Below are 24084 nucleotides of genomic sequence, written 5' to 3'. Positions count from 1 at the left end.
GGGCTCATTGAGTTTACATGCACAAAAATATTCTGATACCACTCAAAATTTAGTAGATTCCAGTTAATATTCTAGTTTTGAAAAATCTTAAGACATCTGCAGTGGAGTATCCCTGTGTTAATCTAAATTTTAGACATTACTCTTAATTCAGTGAGGATTCATTAAATTACAAAAGTGGCAGTAAAGACATTTATAATGTTACAAAAGATTATTACACAATATTAATTTTTTTATGGTATTTTTGATCAAATAAATGCATTTTGGGGAGAATTTTACTTGTTTTTTTTTTAATGGTATGAATATTTTATGAATGGTATGGTTTGAATTATTTTAAATGGTTGCGTAGCCAAACAAATAGTAATTCTAGTTACTAACTTTAAACTCAATATAACCCTCAACCTTTTATATAGAGGACAGGTGTTATCTGTGGTGCTGATCTACTTTCTGTTGGCAGGGTGCTGGAATTGCTAACTGCAAACAGCACATAAAATTGATGATCATTTGCATGAACAATTTGCAGCAAATGAATGTTACTTTTTTTAGTTCACTGACAAACAAACTACAATAGAGTTCCATATTCTTTCAAATATATAAACCATAAGGGGACATTCACACAGAATGTGTTTTTTTTGCTTTGAAAAACCGCAACCCATAGGCAGTACAATAAGGGAAATAACGCAAAGTCTCAAGACACTTTTTTATAATTAAACTAGACTGCCTTGTTTGTAGAACACCTTGTCATGCACAAGACACCGCAAAAGATGCGAGACACAACATCAAAGATGTCTGTCTAGCGTGTTTACGTAGAAAAACAATGGAAAAGTGGCACAGTGGAATGGAAAAATGCATTCTCTGTGAACAGTCAGGGTAGTTTTGAACCCGTCTTCATTTTGCAGATTCCTCATAAGTGATCCTGGACCCTTCCACTGCCCATCCCAAGCTGATTATTTCATCTGAAGGGGACTGTGCCACTTTCACAGATGTATGGCAAGATGTCCCTGAGCATGAGGTATGCTTTGACACCACCCTTAAAGTCTTGAACATCCAATGCTGGGACTCTGGTCTACCTCCCGTAGACGTGAGTGGAAAGATCTACTGGGAACTGGGTCTCACCTACCCATCCATCTCAAGAAAAGGCCAAAAGGAGGACTGCTGGTTGGGCCGACATGCTGAATCTTGGTGTTTGGAGTACTTTGATGGAGACTACAATGCTTGGCATGGAGGTACTGCTCATCCTTTGCCCATTTCCACCTGCTTCCATCGGATAGGGATCTTCTGCAGTTTTCCTGGAGGTCTGGTGACATTTTTAGGGGTGGATAGCATGACTCCGCTCTACTCTTTCTGTGCTGGGACATTTACAGACTCTCTACACCTGACTCTTTGTCCAGGTCATGATCTTCAGGGGACAAACTCAAAGCCTATTAGGATCTGTCGATCCTAATCATCTTTATAACTCATGTTGTAGAATTTAGAAGATAAAGTAGGCCTTCCTAGCACAGGGTTGTTTGATTTCACTCTGCCTTTGCATAGATTAGATTTGTTAGTTCGTACTCCAAACTTTTGAACCTTTTAGTGTAAAGCTAACTAGAACTGTAACTGGAAGATATTTGTGTATTTTAAAATTCAAATAAAATTAAGTATTTATCCCAATGTCACACACTGGAAAAAAAGAATAACACAATGACATAAGATTTTTTAATTCATCAGAAGAATTATCTCAAACTTTGCTGGTAGATCAGAGTACACAACAGAAAACACTGTGACCGTGGCTAATATTTCATGGACATGCTACTGTGGGACACTGATTTTTTCATTGATCCAATCCAAATATTTAAGAACTCTGGTATAGACACCAGGCTTGTTCTTCTCCCCACAATTGTCTCCCCAGCTCACTATACCATAGATATAGTGTGTTTCATTTCTCTCACAGGTTAAAGGCCCACCAGAGTCACCCTGCCACAAAGAGAGTTTAATGTTAATGTCATTATTGTTACAGCAGTGCCATTTGCTTTTAATTATAGTAAACAACATTATACAGTTAAAATGATGACCCACCTGACAGGAGTCTACTCCTCCCTTGAGATAGCCAGCGCAAAACATGCCGTCATCCAGCAATGATGCATATACTTTATTGCTGGAACAAGCCTCCTGAGAAATCAGCAAAACCTGTGCATCAAGCAAATGCACAGAGCCATACTCTGCTGCAGACAGGAAGGAAAAGAGAACAGATTCAGTCCTTTCATAGTTCAACACAAATTCAGAAATAGACATATGGAAACATACACGTCTCTGTGGCTCCCCATCCAGAAATTCTGCATTCTGTTCCATCTGCAAACGGTGCTTTGGGCAAGCAGGCGGCCTTCACAAACTGAGTTTCCTTAGCACATTCTCCATTAGTAGCCTTGAGTTTTAATAGAGCTACACAACAAGAAAGAATAAAAAAAGAAAATACAAGAAAATAAAAAGTACAGACTTAAAGTAGTTTGTTGAGCTTCTCGTGATTTTTATAACTAAATAGCCAGATTAATTGCATGGAATCTAAAAAATAATGTGATCAAATTAACATTTTTGGGGGCTTTTCTTCTGAAATTCTTATTCTCTGAAATTCTCATTCCCTTGTCCTTGTCCTTGTCTGTGCTTTTTGATCTTTTTCTGATTTTATGCAGGGGTTTCTCCTGTCTTGTTGTGTGTTTCTGGAAATTCTGCCTAAATAAAGAATCCTACAGAAGAGCTTTTAGATCAATTGTTTTCTTTGTATGAGACACCAACAATACATTATGGGTAGCCTATTCTCTAACACCCAGTTGTACACTACTTATTGCAGTGCATTATGGGTTTGAATGAGTACACTACATAATTTCAACTAAAAATGGCTGACGACCAATTTGGAGTAGACGTCACAGTTACGTCACTTGCAGCTGCGCGTGCATAGTGGTGGCAGAAAAACACTGGGAACAAGTGGAGGGAAACGAGTAAAATCTATGGAATAAGAGAAAAAATGTATCGTTGTGCCTTTGGATGTCAGAATCGGAATGCAAATAATTTTTATATAACACTGTCGTCAAAGACACCATTTGAAGCTAAACGCAGACGTTTAAACAGACAGACTATGGATGAAACCTGCTATGATTACCCTACTTTTAAAGCATAGCACACCAAAGAAAAGGAAACACGACCTTCAAAATAAACGCCTGATGAGTTGAAGAACAGAAAGCACTAGAAAATCCAAACAAAAATAAAATGTAAAATCTATAACACTGATCATTATTAAAATCCTGTTTGTGCGAATGAATGTCTACATACCAATATCATTGTAGACAACATCAGGGGTCTCCTTGAACTTCTCATGGATGATAGTGTCCTCAACCAGCACAGTCTGATCTGTTTGCTCCTTTTGTATCAAATTTAGTCCTCCCAATATAACTCTGTAATCATGCTTTTTATCACTGTTCACACAACAAAAGATAATAAAACCAATATGGTTAATTTTAGATTTAATGTGAAACTAAATATATTGTTAGGAGAACATTTTCCAGTTTATTAACCACAAAGAAACATTTAAGAATATTGAAATAATGCAGATAAGACGTCAGATTTAATATTAAAAGTTAATTTAGTTAAATGCAGTGAAATATAAACTGAAGCTGTTAACAGTGATCATGGATTGAGTTTTTGAATTTTTCTGTGCTCATTGGGTGGATTATGTACTTTAATACTGTAGCCTACTAAAGGCCATACTTACATACAGTGGGCAGCAGTCAGCACCCAACAAGGCTTGATAAGGGTGCCTCCACAGATGTGTCTGTACTCTTGGATGGATCCTTTAGGCTTAACCTGTACTGATACTTGCCATGGATGGGCTCCAGGAATAGCTTTAAGACCCCCGTAAATCCGGTTCACTTGTTTTTTCGGCTCAGGTTTACCACAGGTAAGAAAATCCCTTGTTAAAGTATAGTTCTTTGGTAATGTGGTTGGTGGGACAGGAGTAGTGGTTATGTGGACTGAACTGGTGCTCTCTGGGGTTATGCTGCCATCTGGTAGGTGACATTTGTGGAAACAGTGCAAAGTATGAGGATTTGTATAGATTAGAGTTTGACATTACTATAAACAGCTGGTCAATAAACAAGTTTAATATTAAGTAACTTAAACTTTAATATTTACAATTAAGACTGGAATACACTACATGACTTTTGCCCTGATTTACAGTCTGGGGGAGTCAAGTTGCTGAAAGTCAGAGACAGTCTGCAGATTTTGGGTAGTCAGGGTCGATTTCACAAAAAAAAAAAATGTATAGTGTTTTTTTTTTTAGCTTTAGTCTATGAATCTGTCCAGTCAGAAGATATCAAACATGCCTAATTTTTTTAGCTGAGTTTATCGTTTTCACTCATTTCAATGTCATTATAATGTCCAGTTTTCTCTGTAACTATACAAAGTCATCAAGTGTATATGTCACGCGATGGTTCTGTTTAGTTCCTGTCTGTCATTATTTGGTTCATTTGCTGTGTTCAATTAGTTAATCACCTTCATTTGTTCCCACCTGTGTCATATTAATCATCTCGTTTGTTCCTTAGTTTGCCTTCCTTAAAAACCCTCAGTTTCCATGTCATCTTTGTCTCGTATTAATGTTGCTTTAATGGTGTAGTGTGTTTATGTTTATTAAAAAGACTCCTTACTTCTACTCCTTCATTGTGTGCCCTTGACTAAAACCACGCACCGTGACAGAATACGAGACCCATACAGAAGATGGCTGAAAACGAGCGGTGTTGGAGAAGGCAGCTGGTTCTGGTCCGTAGGGCGCTGGCCGATTGGAGGTATCGATCGCCGGCTGCTCGGAAGTCGAGAGGGCCGGTCGAGCATCACGCAGGCCCATCGGCTGATTCAAGGTCTCGCTCGCCGGCCGCCGCCAATGCATGCCTGCCGGCCACTGGCCTCTCAGCGTTGCTGGACATGACGCTGCCCCTGGAGTTCACTGCTCCTATCCTCATCCCAGAATTGGCTCTAGAAAGTTTTCCTTCGTCTCCTGAGTCTCCTTCGTCTTTGCTGGTTCCGTCCAGCTCCCCATCGTCTACGCCTCTGCTGGTCCCGTCCAGCCCTCCATCGTCTCTAGAGCGCCCCCCAGTGCCAGCTCCAGCCCCAAAATTCGCTCCAGTGCCAGCTCCTCGAAAGCGCTTTGCTGTGCCTGCCCCTCCAGAGCACCCTCCAGTGCCAGTACCACGTAAACGCTACCCTGTTTTCCCGTTAAGCCCACGAAGGGCTCCTGATTCCGAGTTAAGCCCAGGAAGGGCTCCTGTTCCCGAGTATAGCCCAGGAAGGGCTCCTGTCCCCGAATTCAGCCCAGGAAGGGCTCCTGTTCCAGAGTATAGCCCAGGAAGGGCTCCTGTTCCCGAGTTAAGCCCACGGAGGGCTCCTGATTCCCCGTTAAGCCCAGGGAGGGCTCCCGTTTCCCCGTTAAGCCCAGGGAGGGCTCCTGTTTCCCCGTTAAACCCAGGGAGGGCTCCTGACCCCCAGTTAAGCCCAGGGAGGGCTCCTGACCCCCAGTTAAGACCAGGAAGGGCTCCTGATTCCCCGTTAAGCCCAGGGAGGGCTCCTGACCCCCATTTAAGCCCAGGAAGGACTCCTGATCCACAGTTTAGCCCAGGAAGGACTCCTGATCCCCAGAGCTCGCTCCAGTGTCGGCTCCAGCCCCAGAGCTCCTGTCCGCGAGTTCAGCCCAGGAAGGGCTCCTGTTCCCCAGTTTAGCCCAGGAAGGACTCCTGATCCCCAGAGCTCGCTCCAGTGTCGGCTCCAGCCCCAGAGCTCCTGTCCCAAGGTTCAGCCCAGGAAGGGCTCCTGTTACCGAGTATAGCCCAGGAAGGGCTCCTGATTCCCCGTTATAAACTGATCCCCAGTTTAGCCCAGGAAGGACTCCTGATCCCCAGAGCTCGCTCCAGTGTCGGCTCCAGCCCCAGAGCTCACTCCAGTGTCGGCTCCAGCCCCAGAGCTCGCTCCAGTGTTGGCTCCGGCCCCAGAGCTCGCTGCAGTGTCGGCTCCAGGCCCAGTGCCCGCTCCTCGTAAGCGCATTCCAGAGCGCCCTCAAGTGCCCGCTCCTCCTGAGCGCCCGCCAGAGCCCGGTCTTCCTGAGCGACCTCCAGGATACCTAGTTTTCCCCAAGAAAAATTTTTCTGCCTGCTCCGCCATGGCTCCCTGATCCGCCCTGGAGGCTCTCCTTGTCTCCGCCCGGTTCCAGTCCTGCACCAGCCTCCAGGGCGCCCGCCCTGTTACGGCGCGGGACGTGCCATCCGGGAGGGGGGCGATCTGTCACGGGATTGGTTACGTTTAGTTCCTGTCTGTCATTATTTGGTTCATTTGCTGTGTTCAATTAGTTAAACACCTTCATTTGTTCCCACCTGTGTCATATTAATAATCTCGTTTGGTCCTTAGTTTGCCTTCCTTAAAAACCCTCAGTTTCCATGCCATCTTTGTCTCGTATTAATGTTGCTTTAATGGTGTAGTGTGTTTATTAAAAAGACTCCTTACTTCTACTCCTTTAACGTGTGCCCTTGACTAAAACCACGCACCGTGACAGTATAATTCCAAGTGTTTTAAAATTTGTTCCAATTTTAAAAGTTGAATTGTAGTGTATTCCAGCCTTTACTTTGTGTATTTTTTGCTTCACCACCAAAATAGTTCTAACTAAAACCACAGCAGAATCTACAATTACAAGTCTCCAGGCAAAACACAGCAGTGACATTGAATGGAGGCCACATTTCACCGAAATGTCTCTGAAGCAACTGCACCTTATATCAGTGTTTTGAATGCATTGGTTGAATAAATGATTCAATGATTCACTCATAAAGACAGTCACTTGTCACCACCTACTGTAACTTACATAGACAATCAGAGTCATACAAACAGTAAAAAAAAGTTCTAGTGCTGAGCACCTCTTAGCAAATGAAATTCAAAAGAACTAACTATTATATTTAGAATGATAATTAATATCATTAAAGTGACTATTGATAAAGTTACAGCTTTTGGTTTAAACTTTCAATGGAACGCAACTGGATTATAAACCGTGCTACTACATTGTCCTCAGTTTTACCAGACATGGCATCTGGGTAATGATGAGGAAGTCTTACCTGTCTTAGCTGGTATGGTTGGTTGGAGAGTAGTTACTTTTGGTGGAATACTGTCTGTGAATGCAGCTGTGGTGGGTCTAGCTTCAGCAGTGGTAGACACCATTTTTATGGTAGTTGTTGCTGTGGAAAAAGTCCAGCATGTGAGTAATAGCTAAAAATGGAATTCGATGCCGGTTTAGCAATGTTAGATCATGTAATTTAATACATCTACTGGGTCAGAGAGGGTACAGAGATATGATTATTGATTAATTAATTAAAATGACTCTAAAGGCCACAGAATCTAAAGGGCTAAAGGCTGCTGTGTTTGTGTTGTTGAGTTAAGAGTTCATTATTTAAAAGTATTAGATTATAAACCACACTGTGTCTTTATCGTAAGTCTTACCACGTGTGGGGCATTTTCTGACATCACAATAATCCCATCGAAGTCTCCTGTCCTTCTTTATAAAGCACCATGGCTTCTTATCTCCATCAGGGTTCCTGTAATGAAGGATTTGCAGTTGTGTTGAGGGTTACCATGATTACAAGTCCACTGCTGCTCAAGCCCAGCTGTGTAAGTGTGTTTTTGTGCATATTCAGTGTGTGTATATTCAGTGCAGTCCAAAAGTCTGAGACCAGATTGAAAATCTGGCATTAAAATAAATTTAAATGAAAGTTTTAGGATTCAAAAAATGCTAAATGTTTTCACATACAATGAATGCACTACTTCTAGGTCAATAATTAATGTGAGTCCTAGGCTTTTAGTCCCCACATGTTTGTAACCTGCAGAAGTTATGCGGTCCCAAGCCTTCACTAGATGCAAATGCCACTGAAGGAAAAGCTCCTTTATCCAGAACGAACTCAGAGTTCCAGTAGAGACACTCATCCCCATCTTCTGTCTCAGACACCTTCCCTCTGTATGACTGTCCATCCCCCTCATAGCAGTCATCAGGGCCTGAGGATACAGTCACAGCACAATATGATTGTGTGTTCATGTTGTCATGTTGTGAGAAAACCATAAAACAAAAAATATCATAGAAAATAACCTTTGAGACCCTCATGACAATGTGTCAAATAAAAGTTCAGATTCATACATCAACTGGTATGGCCCACAGAAAACCACATGGCATTCATGAGTAAAAAAAAAAATAATGTAAAAAAAAAAAACTTGAAATATATGACAATAATAATTGTGTAAATTCAAATTGAAATACAAAAAAATTATATTAACTCGACAATTTTTATGGTAGTTGTTGCTGCGGAAAAAGTGCAGCATGTGAGTAATAGCTAAAAATTAGAATATGATTCTTGATTTATTAATTCAAATGACTAAAAATGACAGTGCTTGACATTTTTAAAGTCATTAATCAATTTTATAGCAGTTTTTTGTTATAAGTATATAATAAAGGTTATAATGTACACTTTTTAAACATGCTATTTGTTTCTTAAATATTTTTATTTGTCTGTAATGGGAACTAAAAAAAAAGAAAAAGTATTAAGAAATATGAAAAAGCAAAGTAATAAAAAATAGAACACATTTTTCTCAGTAACAGACAACATTTGACATTTTATAGTTGTTACTTATGTATAAAGTGCCAAAAGAATATTAAAAAATATCTTTTTCACAAACATGCTTTACATTTCTAAAATATGTTTTAAATTCAGAATCTTTTATACATAGAAATTAATCCAAGGAGAGAAATGCAGTGTCTCTGTAATTATACACTCACCTACTTGACAGTATTGTCCACTGTAACCATCGGGACAGATGCAATCAAAATCACCCTCGTCTACAACACATCTGCCGTTATTCTGACAAGGGCTTGGATTACATGGAGCAGCTAAACAAAAAGACAAAAATCATAAACAGAGCATATACAACCCACATATCTTCATTGCTTCAGACCAGTTTTACTCTTTGGTCTGAGCATTCTAGAACCAAAACCAAATCAGTTTGTTTGTTAAGAAACAGTGGCTTGGTGCAGCATGAGTTCAGTGCTGTATGTCTTACTTGATCTGCAGTTTGGTGGTGCAAATGGTGGAATACACTTGCACTTATAGTAGGGAGGAGATGGGGTCAGAAGACACAGTCCTGCCCCACAGGTTCCCCTCTTACAAACCCTTTTCCCTAAAACAAGCATCAAATGTTTCTCAAAACGTCAGTGGTCTATATAAATGAGCAGGTGGTGTGAAGTGAACTCATACCTCTCTCGCATCTTCTACCTACAAACTGCTTTGGGCATTTGCATTTGAATTTATCTCTCTTTTCTTCACACTCCCCACCGTTCAGGCATGGATTTGGACTGCATTTTCCTGAATAACCAAAGGGGGAAAGGTTTATTTGTCTTTATTTGAGCTGTTTTTAATTTAGTAGAATGTTTGTAATGTTTTGACAATACAATAAAAACAGTAATATTGTGATTTTTTTTATTGTTTGAAGATATTTTTAAACTTTATTCCGTTAATGGCAAAGTAGAATTTTCAGTAGCTATTCAGTGCCACTGGATCCTTCAGAAATAATTCTAATATGCTGATTTGGTGCTCAAGAAACATTTCTTCTTCTTCTTATTATTATTATTATTATTATTATCAATGCTGAAAACATCAGTGCTGCTTAATATTTTTGTGGAAACCATGCTATTATTTTCTCCAGGATCCTTTGATGAATAGAACAGCATTAATTTGAAATCAAAGATCTTTTGTATCATTAGAAATGTCTTTACTGTTACTTTTGATTAATTGAATGTGTCCTTCTTCTAAAAAAAGAAGAAAAAAAACATGCTAACCCCAAATGTATACAGTAGTATACACCATATGAGGAAGAAATCTGTTTAATGAATCATACCTAGACCTTGAAGCTCAAACAGCCAATCGTTTGCATCGTCGTCATCATCAGAGTCATCTGAGCTTTCAAACTCAGCCTTCAGTCCTGATATCATAAGTTGTAAATTGGACATTGGACGCAAAGCCATATAAATATGGATATGTATTGTATTTCAACCCAAAAGGTGACCACTTACTCTCCAGTCTTTCTTTGCCTCTCTTTCCATGATGTTTACCACCAGGCCTCCCATGTTTATCTTGTGGTCCGGGTTTATCATGGTGCCCATGTTTACCACGTTCCTCATGTTTATCATGTTTCTCTTTCTTCAACTGTTGAGAGGTAAGAAACTGCTCAGAAAATGCATTATTTTATCAAGATCAGATAAATGTGATTAAAATCTGATATTCAAACATTAGACAGTATGAATAAATATTTCATACTGTAATTTGACCTTGACCATGATTTGACCAATTACAAAGCAAAACATAATATGTGACCCTGGTCCACAAAACCAGTCATAAGGGTACATTTTTTTTAATTGAGATTTATACAACATCTGAAAGCTGAATAAACAAGATTTCCATTGATGTATGGTTTGTGAGGATTGGACAATATTTGGCCGAGATACAACCATTTGAAAATCTGGAATATGAGGGTGCAAAAAAAAAATCTAAATATTGAGAAAATCGCCTTTAAAGTTGTCCAAATTAAGTCATTAGCAATGCACATTACTAATCAAAAATTAAGTTTTGATATATTTATGGTAGGAAATTTACAAAATATCTTCATGGAACATGATCTTTACTTAATATCCTAATGATTTTTGTCAGAAAAATCGATAATTTTGACCAATACAATGTATTGTTATTGCTACAAATATACCCGTGCGACTTAAGATTGGTTTTGTGGTCCAGGGTCACATATAGCATCACTTAATTTTCATCCAGATGAAAAATATGTTATGTACAACAATGTATTTTAAGAATAGCATGTGGTATATCAGCATATAACTGTTCATACACACCTGTGCAGGAATAATGACAGCACAGAGAAAGAGGAGCAGCAGACACAGCTTGAGATTCATGCTGGCCGTTGGTCTCTGAAGGAGTGACACACTGCAGATCTGCTCTAAATCTTACTTCGCATATAAGGTCAGTGTCCTTTGAGTGTGTGGGTGTTTGTGGGTTTATGTCTATACAAGTGTGTGTGAATGGTTAACAGGCATACAGGTTTCTGTGGGTCTGTGTAATGGACAAAAGTCAAACCACTTATCTTTAGTTTATCTATACTTAGGTGCAGCAAGTACGGTCTGCTACAATTTTTTTGGTCATTACATGACTCATACCTTCTATACTTTCAAAATGCATTCAAATGTGACTGTCGCATTATTAAGAGATGCTAAATAATTAAATAAGCAGTGATCATATCAGCAAAAAGTCCTGCAGAGAATGTTTCTGGATTATTGGATGTGCTGGCAGGTCACAGATCATATTGACAAAGTGGGATACTGTTTGTTTCATTGCAGACTTTGTCCGAAGTGTGGATTGTGAGAAGTCATGCTTTCAGAAGAGGATTTCAAAGGTAAAAGGCAAAACTTTTTTGCATGTCTTTTAAAGTCGACAAAAACTATATACATTTTGTATGATGAAACATTTGTGAAAGATATGCTGCTTGCAATAAATAAATAAACAAAAGTATTTTGTCAATTATTTTGAGTAGCCATCAATGAAAACCGAGGGGTAATTAGCCATGCTAACTATTGCAAGACTTTGGCCCCGTTTGCTTCTGACTAACAAAAGCAAGCAGAAAAAATAAAATTCTGCCATTAATTACTCACCCTCATGTCGTTCCGAACCCGTAAGACCTTCGTTCATCTTCGGAACACAAATTGAGATATTTTGGATGAATTCGGAGAGCTTTTTGACCCTGCATAGACAGCAATGCAACTGACATGTTCAAGGCCCAGAAAGGTAGTAAGGACATTGTTAAAAAAGTCCTTATTTTTGTTTTCTTTGCACACAGAAACTATTATTGTAGCTTCATAACATTACGGTTAAACCACTGATGTCACATGGACTATTTTAACAATGTCATGATTTCTGGGCCTTGAACGTGGTAGTTGCGTCGCTGTCTATGCAGGGTCAGAAAGCTCTTGGATTTCATTAAAAACGTCTTAATTTGTGTTCTGAATACGAACGAATGTCTTAGGGGTTTGGAACCGCATGAGGGTGACAAATTAATGACAGAAGTTTCATTTTTGGGTGAACTATCCCTTTAAGAGTAACACAAAACTCCTCATTGCTTTGTTTTACATCTGGACAATCTGAATTAAACAAACCATCAATGTACCAAATATATTCTTATCTAAATATATTGCCATATTCTCAGATGTCCAATATATTCTCTGTCGTCGGTCTCTACTTTCATTCTACTAGTCTCATGCATGTTAAAAGTAGTGTCCCTACAGCACCTTCAGTATCTCACCACACGAGGGCGTAAGAATATCTCTTAATATAATATCATTGATTCATATGAAAGCACTATAAAAACAGTCACCACTGAACTACAGCTTATTATATATAAATTCCATAATCATAACTTACGAGGAGGATGTAACACTACAGCTAAAATTTGAAATTCTTTTTTATGGTAGCCATTAGAATACACACATCACTCTAACATATATTTATAGGGTACTTAGCACATGCAATTCTAAATAAATAAATTATATAGCACCTACACATCTTTATTATCTCCTGGTGAAATACATAGACAGCCTAGTGTAATGTATTGTAACACTAGACACATAAACACACACACTGACATTTCTCCAGTGTTGTTTTCATCTCCAGCTGCACATTTCTGCATCAGTAACAAGATAAAGACTATGATGAAACAGTGCAACCTAACCCCCTCTCTCTGGATCATGGTTTCTGTTATTGTGCAATAGATGACTGTTTAGATCTATTGGCAGTGATGGTGATGTACGTGTGTTTAATCTGGGTTACTGTTTTCTAAATGTAGGTTTAATAACAAAATAAAAAAGATAAAGTAAATCTGTGAAGCTAGAAAGGATGATTTTATAGTGATTTCATGAACAGAGAGACACTGAATGTGATTGGAAAAAGTAGAAAGATAAAAAAAATAAAAAAAAAGAAGCTTAGGAACATTCTTGACTAAAGAGCAGGTCAGATGTTTGAGTCGCCATTACACAGGCAGACGGAGGATTCTGCCCCTCACTAGCTCACACGACAGAGAAGAGAGAGTGTGTTCTGCAGTCAGGACAGATGGTAGGCTCTATTGCATAATCTGTTTCTGTTATAAATCGTTTACAGAATGTGATATCACATGTTTATCCTCCTAGTCAGTGTTCCACAACCACTTCCATAGCAGGTGCTTTGGCTGATGTATTCACTGTGACCTACTTAAAGTTATCCAAGAGGGAACATCTAAAACACGACAAAATAAACCAAAACTGTCTCATGGGCCTTGTATTTTAAATTAAGCACATTTAATACTTGTGAGACTGACAAGCCATTTCAGTTTCTTTTTATTAGCTATTATATATTACATTGCCGTTTACAGGAGCACTGAGGCTTGGGTTTGCTGTCATTCTTCAGTATGTTTTGCATGTGCTCATGACTTACTTTAACATCTAAACTGACATGAAATTTGCTTAATTTTCAACTGGCAAATCTTCAAACGGCAGTGCTTGTTGTAGCAGCCCATAAAGTCTGGTTTTGCTTCCCATGCCCTGAAATCAACTTCAATTATGTCCCTTTCCAGTGGGACAGCCAGGTTGCATAAAATGGTAGAAATATGGCTAATATCAAATTTTTTTCCGTATGAACACAAAGGATGCCACATCTCTCTGTTTTTCTTGGTTTCTGTCAACAGAGCCAATCTAATTTTCCTGAGAGAGAAAGAGCAGTTCTCCTGAGTGAGATAATTTTATTTCTCTCCACTGTGAGTGTGCAGTGGAGAGTATGACCTTCTGAGAATGTTGTTGATGTCTTTATCGGATGATAATACATCTTTATTTGTCTATACCTGGCATAGAGTCATTTTCTGTTGTCCTATAATCACTGCAAATGATTCCCTGCGAAAGCACAGTGAAACTCACTTCAGCGTCAACAAAGTAAAGGAATGGAAATCATATTTTATAACACCGTTTGTTTGCTGCAAAAAGAAGAACTTGAGCAATAAACTTTTAAATAATTTCATTATTTATTCATATGAAAGCCAACTTTATTTTGTGAACAGATGTATAGAATTTGTCCAGAAGAGATGATGATATTACCTCCCTGCATACAGGAAGTCCAAACACTTGAGTGCATTGGACTATATCTTCAATACTCCAGAATTCTCTGCATCTTAATTTGGATACGCCAAATTATTCCAGTTATTCCAAATATGACATTATTAACATGCTGTTTACATGAAAACTTCTAATTCACATAATTGTTTCATACAGGTGACACAGAACATCATCATCCTCGAAAAACAGTATCGCTCATGCTTCTAGGCCTATGTTTTGAGGTAATTTAAGAGGTATTTAACTCAGATAAGTGAACAATAGATCATTTGGCAGATAAACAGTTACACAATCTAAAATAAATATTCTGGAGGCTGATCCAGAAATATGACTCATGTTTCTCAGGAGATGTTGATGTTTGTTTGAGACATAAAGATTCCAGTTAGACTAATGGTTTATTGGCAGTAGTAGTAGTAGTAATGTATTTGCTAGCCTTTTACTTATTAAATGTCATAAACTAAAACTATTAAATTGTTTTTGTTAATTGAAATAAAAATGAAATAAAATACAATATAAATATTTGACGAAAAAAAAAAAACCTACTTACTTAAAAAAAACACTTATTAATTAGAAATGTTGCCTTGGCAGCTAAATGAAATAAGGAACTAAAATTACTATACATAAATTTGATAAAAAAAAAAGAAATTAATAAATATAAATATAAAAACCATATAAAAACTATATAAAAATTACAATATTAAATATTATATATAAAATTAAAGCTAAAATGTTACAATGAAAGCGTTTTGAAATTCAAAATATCATTTAATGCCTGCACAAATAATAATAAATATCACTGCTACACTACACTAGATCAATAAGAAGGGGAGAGAGAGAGAGAGAGAGAGAGAGAGAGAGAGAGAGAAAAAAACCAACGTTTATGTTGAGATCATGAGAAAATATTGACAAAATCTTTTTGTATTCCGTAGAATTAATAATGCATACAGGTTTAGAACAACATGGTATGAGTAAATTATGACAGAATTTTCTTTCTTTTTTTGTGGAATATCCCTTTAAGTTGTGACCTTAACAAAACAAGCCAAAAACTGCATGGTCTCTTAAAGTTTCTGTACCTCCCCCCAAACATATCTGTATTGCACGAAACCACAACTTTCATGATGACCCGCTTGACGCGATGTTCTGCACAAATTAAAGGGGTCATATGATGCTTTTTTAAAGATCATTATTTTGTGTATTTGGTGTAACAGAATATCTTAAACTAATAACAAAACAGTAGCTGATTCAGAAGCGCCAGATTGTCATAGCAAAGTCAGAATTACCTCCTCTCCTAGGTTCACGAAACGGTCGTCCATAAAATGCATTGCTGTTCTGTTGTAAGTAATCTTAAAGATTCCTAAATGCATCTACTTTCGGAAGGCCAAATAAAGTGCTTTTGCTTTCGCCTAGAAACACACAGCGTCTCTCTGACATGGCTACTTCAACACTAACTGCAGTTACTGAAACCACGCCTTCTTTCTTTGTGTAAACATTTGGGCGCATTATGCAAATATTCCCACATAGTGAGGTAGATATGTGGGGGCGTGTTAGAACGAGCCGTTTTAGGGGGGTGTGGCAGTGTCTTAACTTTGATAAAGAATATCTCTTTGGTTTTGAGACTTTAGTCTTTGCAACTTCAGGGATCTTATCTATGCACAATCAGCTTGTAACACTCCAAAGAGAAAGGAAAACTTGAAATCGCATCATATGACCCCTTTAATGGTGCGCTATCGCTTTAAATGTAAGACGACTAGTTTCCTATCCTACTATGATAAAGGATCGGGTCTTGAATATTAATTGAATAACGTGACCGACTAGACGCTTGAGGAAGGTTACCAAGCAACGTCAGCGTAATCTACTTAATATTCATAAGCCAAACCGTTTCCGTAGTGAGATTCGTCGTTGGCTCTGAGCTCAGCGGGAGCAGAGGAGCAGCAGCGGGGAACTGCACATTGTTTTGGATGGGAGTTGCGCTGTCATTCTCCTCCGACTGCATCTCTGAGAGAAACAAAGGCGAAACGGCAACAGCAGCACGGCTTATTGTTTTAGCTGAAAATTATGCTGTTATTTTTGCGACTACGGAGGCACAGTTTAACAACTGCACATCTGTATCTCAAATGTCGCTATTTCTGGAATGACACGGTTTTGGCGACAAGGCTTTTTTTTTGGAATAACGCGCTAAAGTAGATGCTTACTGGAGAAAGTTACCTTACATATTGGATATAATAAATTCATGCATTGTGACAATGACAACAAACTACAAATTGTAACAAAACTACGAGGAGTGGAGAATTCACAGTTTAAAAGCTAAAGTCTAATGAAGACTGTAACCTCATCTCAATGCTTAGATCAGAGGAGAACAGGAGGATGGATTTTGGCAGAAGAAGAATGACTCCACGCTTCTCCACGAGGTGCTTCCTGTGTAGGACTCAGGGGCTTGGGACGTACCTGTTCATGTTTATGGTGTTTTACCTGTTAGTGTGCACTGAAGGATCCTATTCTAAAACCTGTGATAAAAACTGCATCTTTGGAAGATGTATCAATGGAACTTGCGTCTGTGAACGGGGATGGGCTGGGGATCAATGTCAACACTGCCAAGGGAGAGTCAAGTAAGTAACGCTTTCCTCTCCGTGTAACAGGTTCATTGTTTGCAAACATCGTTTAGGCAATATGTGGCGTTAGCAGCACCTTAAGGCGGATTGCAAGAGTGGGGCGTTGGAAGAGCAATCCTTCTTGGTTAAAATGTTTGCTTTACTGTTATTAAGTGCTTAAAAGCCCGAAATAAAGGGTTTTAGGTTTCTTTTCTAGTCTGCAACTTAATGCATCTTCAGTAGGGTATCTTGTAGCCTACATAGATATGTACACATTTTAATTTGGTACACATGCATTACAAATATTGCTTATTACATAATACCATTATAGCCAGATACTGGTTCTTGATAGGTTACAACAGTTGCTTTATAGTTAAGTCAGAAGACAATATGCAGATCTTTTCAGCATGTCATAACTAACAAAAATGACACATTTGTATCTAGCAAACCATCAAACACAATATAACTGATTGTATGTATATTGAGATATTTCTTTCATGATTCTCATCAGGTCTAACTTGAAGTTTTCTTCTGGTGTGCATTCAGAAATTTGTGTGGGAAAACTCCTTTGACTGACCCATATTAATGAAAAGATCTCTTTAATATGTAATTTGTTTCTCTGAGACACCAAGGAGATCATATGGAGAGCAAATGAAGACTCCTGCAAAACCAACCAGAGTAATCTCATATCTCCAGTTTGCAGAAGAGATCTCAGTAATGTTATAAACTACTCCGATTTTTTCAAACAGGCAATATCTGGAATAAATAACTTTTTCTTATCGAACTGTCTCTGCACAGGATTGTCTGTCCAGTTTTCCACACCTTCGCTTTATTGCACTATACTCTTACCGTTTGTCCACAGTTGTCCCATTTGTGTTTATTTTATTTCTCCCATGGAATTTTAGAAGAAAGATCTGAAACAAAGTTGATATTTAAATGAAATATAATTGAGAACTCAATAAAATCTCCTGAGCTATGAATGAGCACCTCTGAGTATTCTTATTCTCAGCGGCTGAAACTAAAGGTTTAATAACTAGAGGTTTAAATGAACATTTAGTGGTTAAGTAGTTGAATTCAGAGGTATAATTACATTTGTGCTTGAAAATGGTTTCCTCCTTGAGTTCAAATACATTGAGCTAAGGGATAATGATGTGGTGTGTTTACAGTGTTTGAACTGGCCTTGTGCTCTCTCTCTGAAGAATCATCCATGCTGATTATATTCATTCATGTGTAAGTGGCATGTTATCTTCTGCAATCATAATTTCTGGGGTTCAGACAAAGTGTGAAAGTAGGTGCAGACAGAGTCTATATCTTCTATGTGTAGTTTTCAGCAGCACTTTCATCAAAATTTGGTTACTCTAATGCTGTATATCTAAAAATAGTCCCTGAAACATTATGGGCAGTGTCACTCAGAGTGCCTTCTGGGAAGGTGTGGAGCTTATAAAAGAGCTTAACTGAAGAATCTGACCTTGTATTTCCATTATCTTTGACAATCTCCACAGATGTCTGTTTCATTTCAAAATGCCATGTAATCTGTCAGAGAAGTGCTTTTCAGTCAGAGATTTAAGGAAAAGTTCACCAAAAAATGAAATTTCTGTCATTTATGTGCTCTCATGTCATTCCAAAGCCAAATTAATTTTTATTTCACTGTGGAACACAAAAGGAGAAATTCTGAAGCATTGTACTAAAAAGAACTGTATCCTTTTTTTTGCAGTTACAAAGAGTGGGGATGCTTTCAAGCTTTATAAAAGGATTTGTGTGCAATATTCAAAGTTTTTCCAAATTCCTTAATAACATCCTGTGAGAAAAAGTCAAAAATGTAACTACTTCACCATGCCAGTGCATATCATTGTGCGTTATAGGCTCAAGGTTATAGGCCATGAAGATATGTTTTTTTATGAAAAGTGCAATGTCAAAATTAACTGACTTTTCTGCATGGAGATTTCATGGCTTTATGTTTGACATTAATGGATTTAGAAACATGTTATGTATGTCTCTCTGGTTTAGAAGGAAAAATGAGCGAGCTGCTCTCCAGTTATAATTTATTTACTCCATCCCGGAGCATACTTGGTTGTCCCGAGGGAGTCAAAAATAGCTTCATACAGATATTTCATACAGATTCTCTTGTTGATGGTCTTTACTGTGGACACAGTATGCCAGGGGACATCATGCAATGCCTTACTTTATGCCTCATTTTAAAAGAAAATATTTCACCCTTCAGGGGTCATAGTGGATGGTAGAATTTTGCAAACCAAATGCATTTCCTCTCATTTAGGCTACTAATATTATTATTATGAAGGTAAATTTGTGTCAGTATCATTGTGAGCAGAACAATAACCTAAATGCCCAATGATAATTATCCTTATGATTTTGTTGCTTGTTAAACGCATGTTGTTGCAGTAACAATTGAGGTTTGTCAGTTATCGTCAGAGTTCTGGTCAAGTGTAATTACTTTTTTTTTGAAGTATACATGAGGAGTCATTGTTTGTTGTTATGATTTCTCTTTCCACAAGTCATTATTGTAATTCACAGCCCTGTGAAGTAACCTCAGATGTATTTTTGAGGGTTTGTGAATGTATGGATGGATAGTATACATGCCATTTTACGAGTGGATGAAGACACTAGTCAGACCACTGTAATGTCACTCACAGACCTTTCATGTGAAACTGTCCTTTAGTGACAGTGTCCTTCTGCTGATCTCTCAGAGTGTGTGTTGTTTATATGACCATCTGTCCATCACAGGATAAACTAATCCATCTGAAATGGAAAAAAAAAGCCTGGAAAGGACATTCTCCAGCCTCACCTCAAACTTTCCCATACGCACACTTTGACTGGGATACCTTTTGCATGCTTATGTGTGGTCAGCTCTATTTTACATTATGTTGTTGCATTCATGTATATATCTAATGCAATAATATGAGATCTAGTTATACATACACACAGTAACATTGATATATTTAAATACAGTATTTATTAATATTTTTAATATTTTAGTTTTAAAGTTTTAGATTAGTTAAGTTTTTTAAGTCAATGGTACAAGTAAAACTGCTCTTTCTTTTAATTTCAGCAAGTTTGTGTAAATGTCATTTGCTGTAGCAGTAGCCATTGAAAAACCTATATCGATCAAGTAACAGAAAATATCACATTGAATTAAATGTGAAAGGTGTAGCATATTACATATTGCCTTGAATTTTGTGTTTTGATTGCAGACTGTCTGAAGACCTGTGTCTTTTTGCTGTCTGTCTTTGTACCTCTATATGTCAGTCACTGCTGATTCTTTGATATCGTTCCCTCAGTTTGTCTCACTGTGGCAGTTTTTTATCAGGTAGTGCACGCTTGTACTCATGTGCATTTGAGTGTATCTAGAATCAGGTTTGTGGAGTTGTGCGTTTATAACCACATTATATATAAAAAGCGCCATTTGGTTGTGCATTCAGAATTGAATTGTGAAAATCAGTTTAATTCCTGAATTCAAATTGAGGTAGCAAACAGAATGCATAATTGCAATATTTGAAATTAGCAGTGAATATATAGACTACTTTTTCATTTGAAAATATTAAACAGTCAATATTTTCAAATGAAAAAGTAGTCTATCAACTCAAATAATTATTGTACATTGTCAGAAAAGTAACAAGCAAAACAGCAAATAAATTACATTGGAGTCTATTTAATTGTTATCAGAATTATTCTTGTTTTTGTCGTAGTATAGAATCTAGGTTATGAAACACCTGCTGAAAACGCTATTTTTAGTCTTGTATAGTGAATAGTGTGTCTGCAGCCTATCTGACAGCAAATGACATGCACACAATTCTTCAAGTGGCCACAAAATGCTGCCATTTATTGGTGAATCCAATATTACAAAACTGATATCTGATTAGATAAAACTGCTTAAATGTCAGAAATATTTATCTATAAAATAATTAGCAGTTGATCTCTAGTTATTACAGTAGAACTTCTCAAACCTGTCATAAGGTTCTATCATGTGTGAGATAATGCTTCCAGAATTTTCTTTGTGTGTAAGAGTCTGTAAGGTTTATGTGTGTGTTATACTGCACTACGAGAAAACGGGATGTCTGTCCCTGAGACATGCTGTTTCAACAGTCCAGCAATCAATAATCATTTCAACTGGTCAAGTAACCTCAATTTGACAAGGAATTGCTACATTTTTACCAGTTAATGATTATTAATAATAATAATAATGCCAGACAGTAATGATTAATGTCAGTGCTGATTTAAACAAGGCTTGATTTCAGTCAGTAAAATTAATGTTCTGTTTAGCTACAGCATCTGTGGCATGTTGTTGATTACCACAGAAAGTCATTTTAAGCTTTTCCCTTAATTTAAAAAAGCAACGAAAAATTTCAGTAGTGCACCTGAAACCAGACAAACAACAGAGTGAGGTGCCTTTTTGTAAACGGAGACCATTCTCTTTCTTAGAAAACCACATGGCTACTTCTGTTGCATCACATCGCATTAGAGTAATATGCTACAGTACTGCCAGAAAGGTACTTATATCCTATTCTCATGGTTAAATAATATCTGACTGTAATGGGATGAAGGATTAAGAGGTATTAAGTGCAGGGTGAGGTCACTTCTGGAGGCCTCTGACCTGTACTGTGTTTGCTTTACTGAGTCTCTGGTGTGTCTTCCAGTGCTCCTGCTGGGCTTGTTTTGATCGTCTATGCTGGAACACATCCTCTGCTCCATTCCTCCCATCCTCCCATCCTCCCTATCCTCTTTCTATTGCTCTCATCTTCTCTCCTCAGCCTCGCTCTTTCTCCTTCACTACAGGGGTGACATTTTAAGAGGGTAGAAGTTCAGCACAAAACCTGCATGTGAACTCTGCATGTAATTATCCTTTATCCAGTTTTTCGCTTGCTCTCTCTTGATTTTTTTTTTCTGTGGATCTTTTTCTCAGTTTTAATAGTGCTCCCTTGCTTTAACATATAAATTTCTGTCATTCACCCAGATGGCTGGGAACTATATGGAATACAGATTCTATTCGCAAAGGTTTTGTTGGCAATATAAGATAAAGCAACAATGTTAATAGGGGTGGACGATATACTGGTAGACATTAGTGTTGGGTCGTTCTTGAACGATTCGTTCATTTTGAACGAATCTTTAATGCGACTCGGGAAGAACGAGTCGTCTCGGGGAGTGATTCGTTCAGTCGCGCATTCGCAACATCCTATAGGTTCTGTACTGGAATTAGTCAAGTAGTTCACCTGGTTCGAGTCTTCGGGTTTTTCCGAGTCGTTCGTTCATCACGTGACAGCCCCATAAGCTTTAACCAATGCAGTCTGAGCCGGAAAGAGAATTGATTAGTTCATCTCTCGAGTCTTCGGGTTTGAGTCGTTCATTCATCACGTGACAGCACCATAAGCCCAAACCCGAAGACTTGTCAGATAAGAGGTGAGGGGAGCTAATCATAGACTGAAGACCCAGGTAAACAATGAATTAATCTTTTCTTTTTCTTATAGCAGTTTTGTATTGTTTGTAGTCTGATCAACGTTTGCGTAAGTAGTAGACGTATTAGGGAAGTAACACGTAACATTTTAATTATATTTTGCTAAAATGAACGAAATGACTCGAAAAAAGATTCGTTAATTTTGCTGAACGAGACTCAAAGGTCCGAGTCGGTAAAATGATCCGAACTTCCCATCACTAGTAGACATGATTAACTGGTAGGAATTTGTCAACTGGTTGAGATTTTAGACTATCGTCTCTATCGCGGTTACACGCTCACGTGATATTGCTGTGCTATGGCGTCACGAAAACTTATCGATTGCACGTGTTTTTAAACATTGCAGTTTAAAAACAAGTGATTTTAAGCCATTGAAATGCAATCAGCAGCAAAAGAGAACTTATTTCGCTATATGCGTGAAGACGGTGCTCATAGAGCATGGCAGTATTGAACAGATTTATTTTTGCCCCTTTATAGGCTTTAAACGGTTAAGTACACACACTTGTATATGTCAAAATGCCCGTCTTTGCAAGTTTCCTAAACACAGTAGTTTAGGTCTTAAGTGAAAGCAAACAGCTGACAAAAAGAACAGATGTGTAACATTATATTGGAGCCAGTGTCTGTCATTCATGTTAATCAAACAACAAAAGAGAGAAAACCTCTCACTGCTCTTGACTAAATCACTTTTGTAACTTTAATAATAAGAAATATGTATTTAATTTACACAGTGAAGAATATGCAGTGTTTTATATTTTTGATTACTTTATACAATGTATGTAGCATTTCTTTATTATTTTTTGCTGCTGTAGTTTTCTGTCCTATTGCTTGTCATTAAATGTGAATATTTCAGCGATAACTTCCTAAAGACTGTGTCCTAAAGACTTTGCAATCCTATTAATTTTTTGTGAGATTGACACTGGTGACAAGAATTATGAAATTTCTATGGAATCACAAATTTTGATATCATAACGACCTTATTTAAAGCAAAAGTAACTGTATTGTGATATATATCATGACCGTGAAATAAAATTACTAATATTGTGATAAGATTTTGGTCATATTGCCCACCACTAAATGTGAATATTTCAGCGATAACTTCCTAAAGACTTTGCAATCCTTCTATCTATCTACATGGTACTGTTCACTGAAATTTATACTTTTATTCAGCACAGAGATGCATTAAATTGATCTAAAGTGACAGTAAATACATTTAATGTTACAAAAGATTTCTATTTCAAATAGAAAGGCTGTTCTTTAGAACTTTATATTCATCAAAGAAAAAAATGTGTATAATGTAGGCCAGTGTTTCCCAACCTTTTTTTAGTCGCGGTACCCTTTGGAAATTTTAACAAACTTGTGGCACCCTACAAAATTAATTTTGTCACAATATTTGAATTTCTAACTTCGATATGATCATTTGAAAAGTGTAGATATTCGGTACAACAGGGAAGAACTGCAGAATATAATGTCATACAAATATTTTTAATATTATAAAAAAATTTTGTCCATCAATGGTGGCAATCAGTAGGCTAATTTCTAATGAAGAGACCAATTTATTTGACAGATTTTAATGTAGGCTTTTTAAAAATTATTTTTATTATTTAATTACCATTATAACTAGCTATCTCACAAATTTTTGCTCACTCAGTGTTTTTTTTTTTACAGTGGGGTAATTTTGGTGCAGTAGCAAGTGATAGCTTGATTTCAAACTTTGAATTGAATAAAAAATGACAAGTAAGCAGTCAGTAATAAAATAAGAAATAAAGAAATTAATAATGATAGCACAAATAAAAAATAACGAC

The 24084-nt window shown here is 37.4% G+C and overlaps 3 protein-coding genes across 3 annotated transcripts in view; 2 read left to right on the top strand and 1 right to left on the bottom strand.

Annotated features, from left to right (window-relative positions):
• Positions 1 to 814: 814 nt before the first annotated feature.
• LOC107666365 (E3 ubiquitin-protein ligase TRIM21-like) lies at positions 815 to 1441 on the top strand. The gene is made up of 2 exons (XM_016457626.1): positions 815 to 830; positions 909 to 1441. The coding sequence occupies exons 1-2, from the start codon at positions 815 to 817 to the stop codon at positions 1439 to 1441; spliced, it is 549 nt and encodes a 182-aa protein (XP_016313112.1).
• Positions 1442 to 1694: 253 nt separating this feature from the next.
• Positions 1695 to 11082, bottom strand: LOC107666550 (hyaluronan-binding protein 2). Its single transcript, XM_016457947.1, has 14 exons — positions 10940 to 11082; positions 10112 to 10244; positions 9937 to 10020; positions 9297 to 9404; positions 9103 to 9219; positions 8822 to 8932; positions 7875 to 8046; positions 7498 to 7592; positions 7116 to 7235; positions 3743 to 4034; positions 3304 to 3446; positions 2284 to 2418; positions 2056 to 2201; positions 1695 to 1953 (listed from the first exon to the last, which is right to left on the bottom strand). The coding sequence occupies exons 1-14, from the start codon at positions 10997 to 10999 to the stop codon at positions 1789 to 1791; spliced, it is 1881 nt and encodes a 626-aa protein (XP_016313433.1). The 5' UTR covers positions 11000 to 11082; the 3' UTR covers positions 1695 to 1788.
• Positions 11083 to 16139: 5057 nt separating this feature from the next.
• atrnl1a (attractin-like 1a) overlaps positions 16140 to 24084 on the top strand; it is a 271222-nt gene continuing 263277 nt past the window's right edge. The window contains exon 1 of the mRNA XM_016457834.1: positions 16140 to 16836. Coding sequence (XP_016313320.1) covers positions 16568 to 16836 — 269 coding nt within the window. The 5' untranslated portion in view covers positions 16140 to 16567. The remainder of the gene's footprint in view (positions 16837 to 24084) is intronic.

Source organism: Sinocyclocheilus anshuiensis, unplaced genomic scaffold, assembly GCF_001515605.1.
Source record: "Sinocyclocheilus anshuiensis isolate Anshui unplaced genomic scaffold, SAMN03320099.WGS_v1.1 scaffold63, whole genome shotgun sequence".
Lineage (NCBI taxonomy): Eukaryota > Metazoa > Chordata > Actinopteri > Cypriniformes > Cyprinidae > Sinocyclocheilus > Sinocyclocheilus anshuiensis.
Note: the sequence above shows the minus strand (reverse complement) of the source record. Positions and strands in the feature narration are given on the sequence as shown.

What these genes read in the sequence shown, in the direction of transcription:
- LOC107666550 (XM_016457947.1), bottom strand. Translation starts at nt 10,999, where the DNA reads ATGAATCTCAAGCTGTGTCTGCTGCTCCTCTTTCTCTGTGCTGTCATT. An exon ending in AGGTAGAAGATGCGAGAGAG is followed by an intron (nt 9,220 to 9,296) that starts GTATGAGTTCAC and finishes TGCTTGTTTTAG; the next exon opens with GGAAAAGGGTTTGTAAGAGG. An exon ending in GAGGAGTAGACTCCTGTCAG is followed by an intron (nt 1,954 to 2,055) that starts GTGGGTCATCAT and finishes TCTTTGTGGCAG; the next exon opens with GGTGACTCTGGTGGGCCTTT.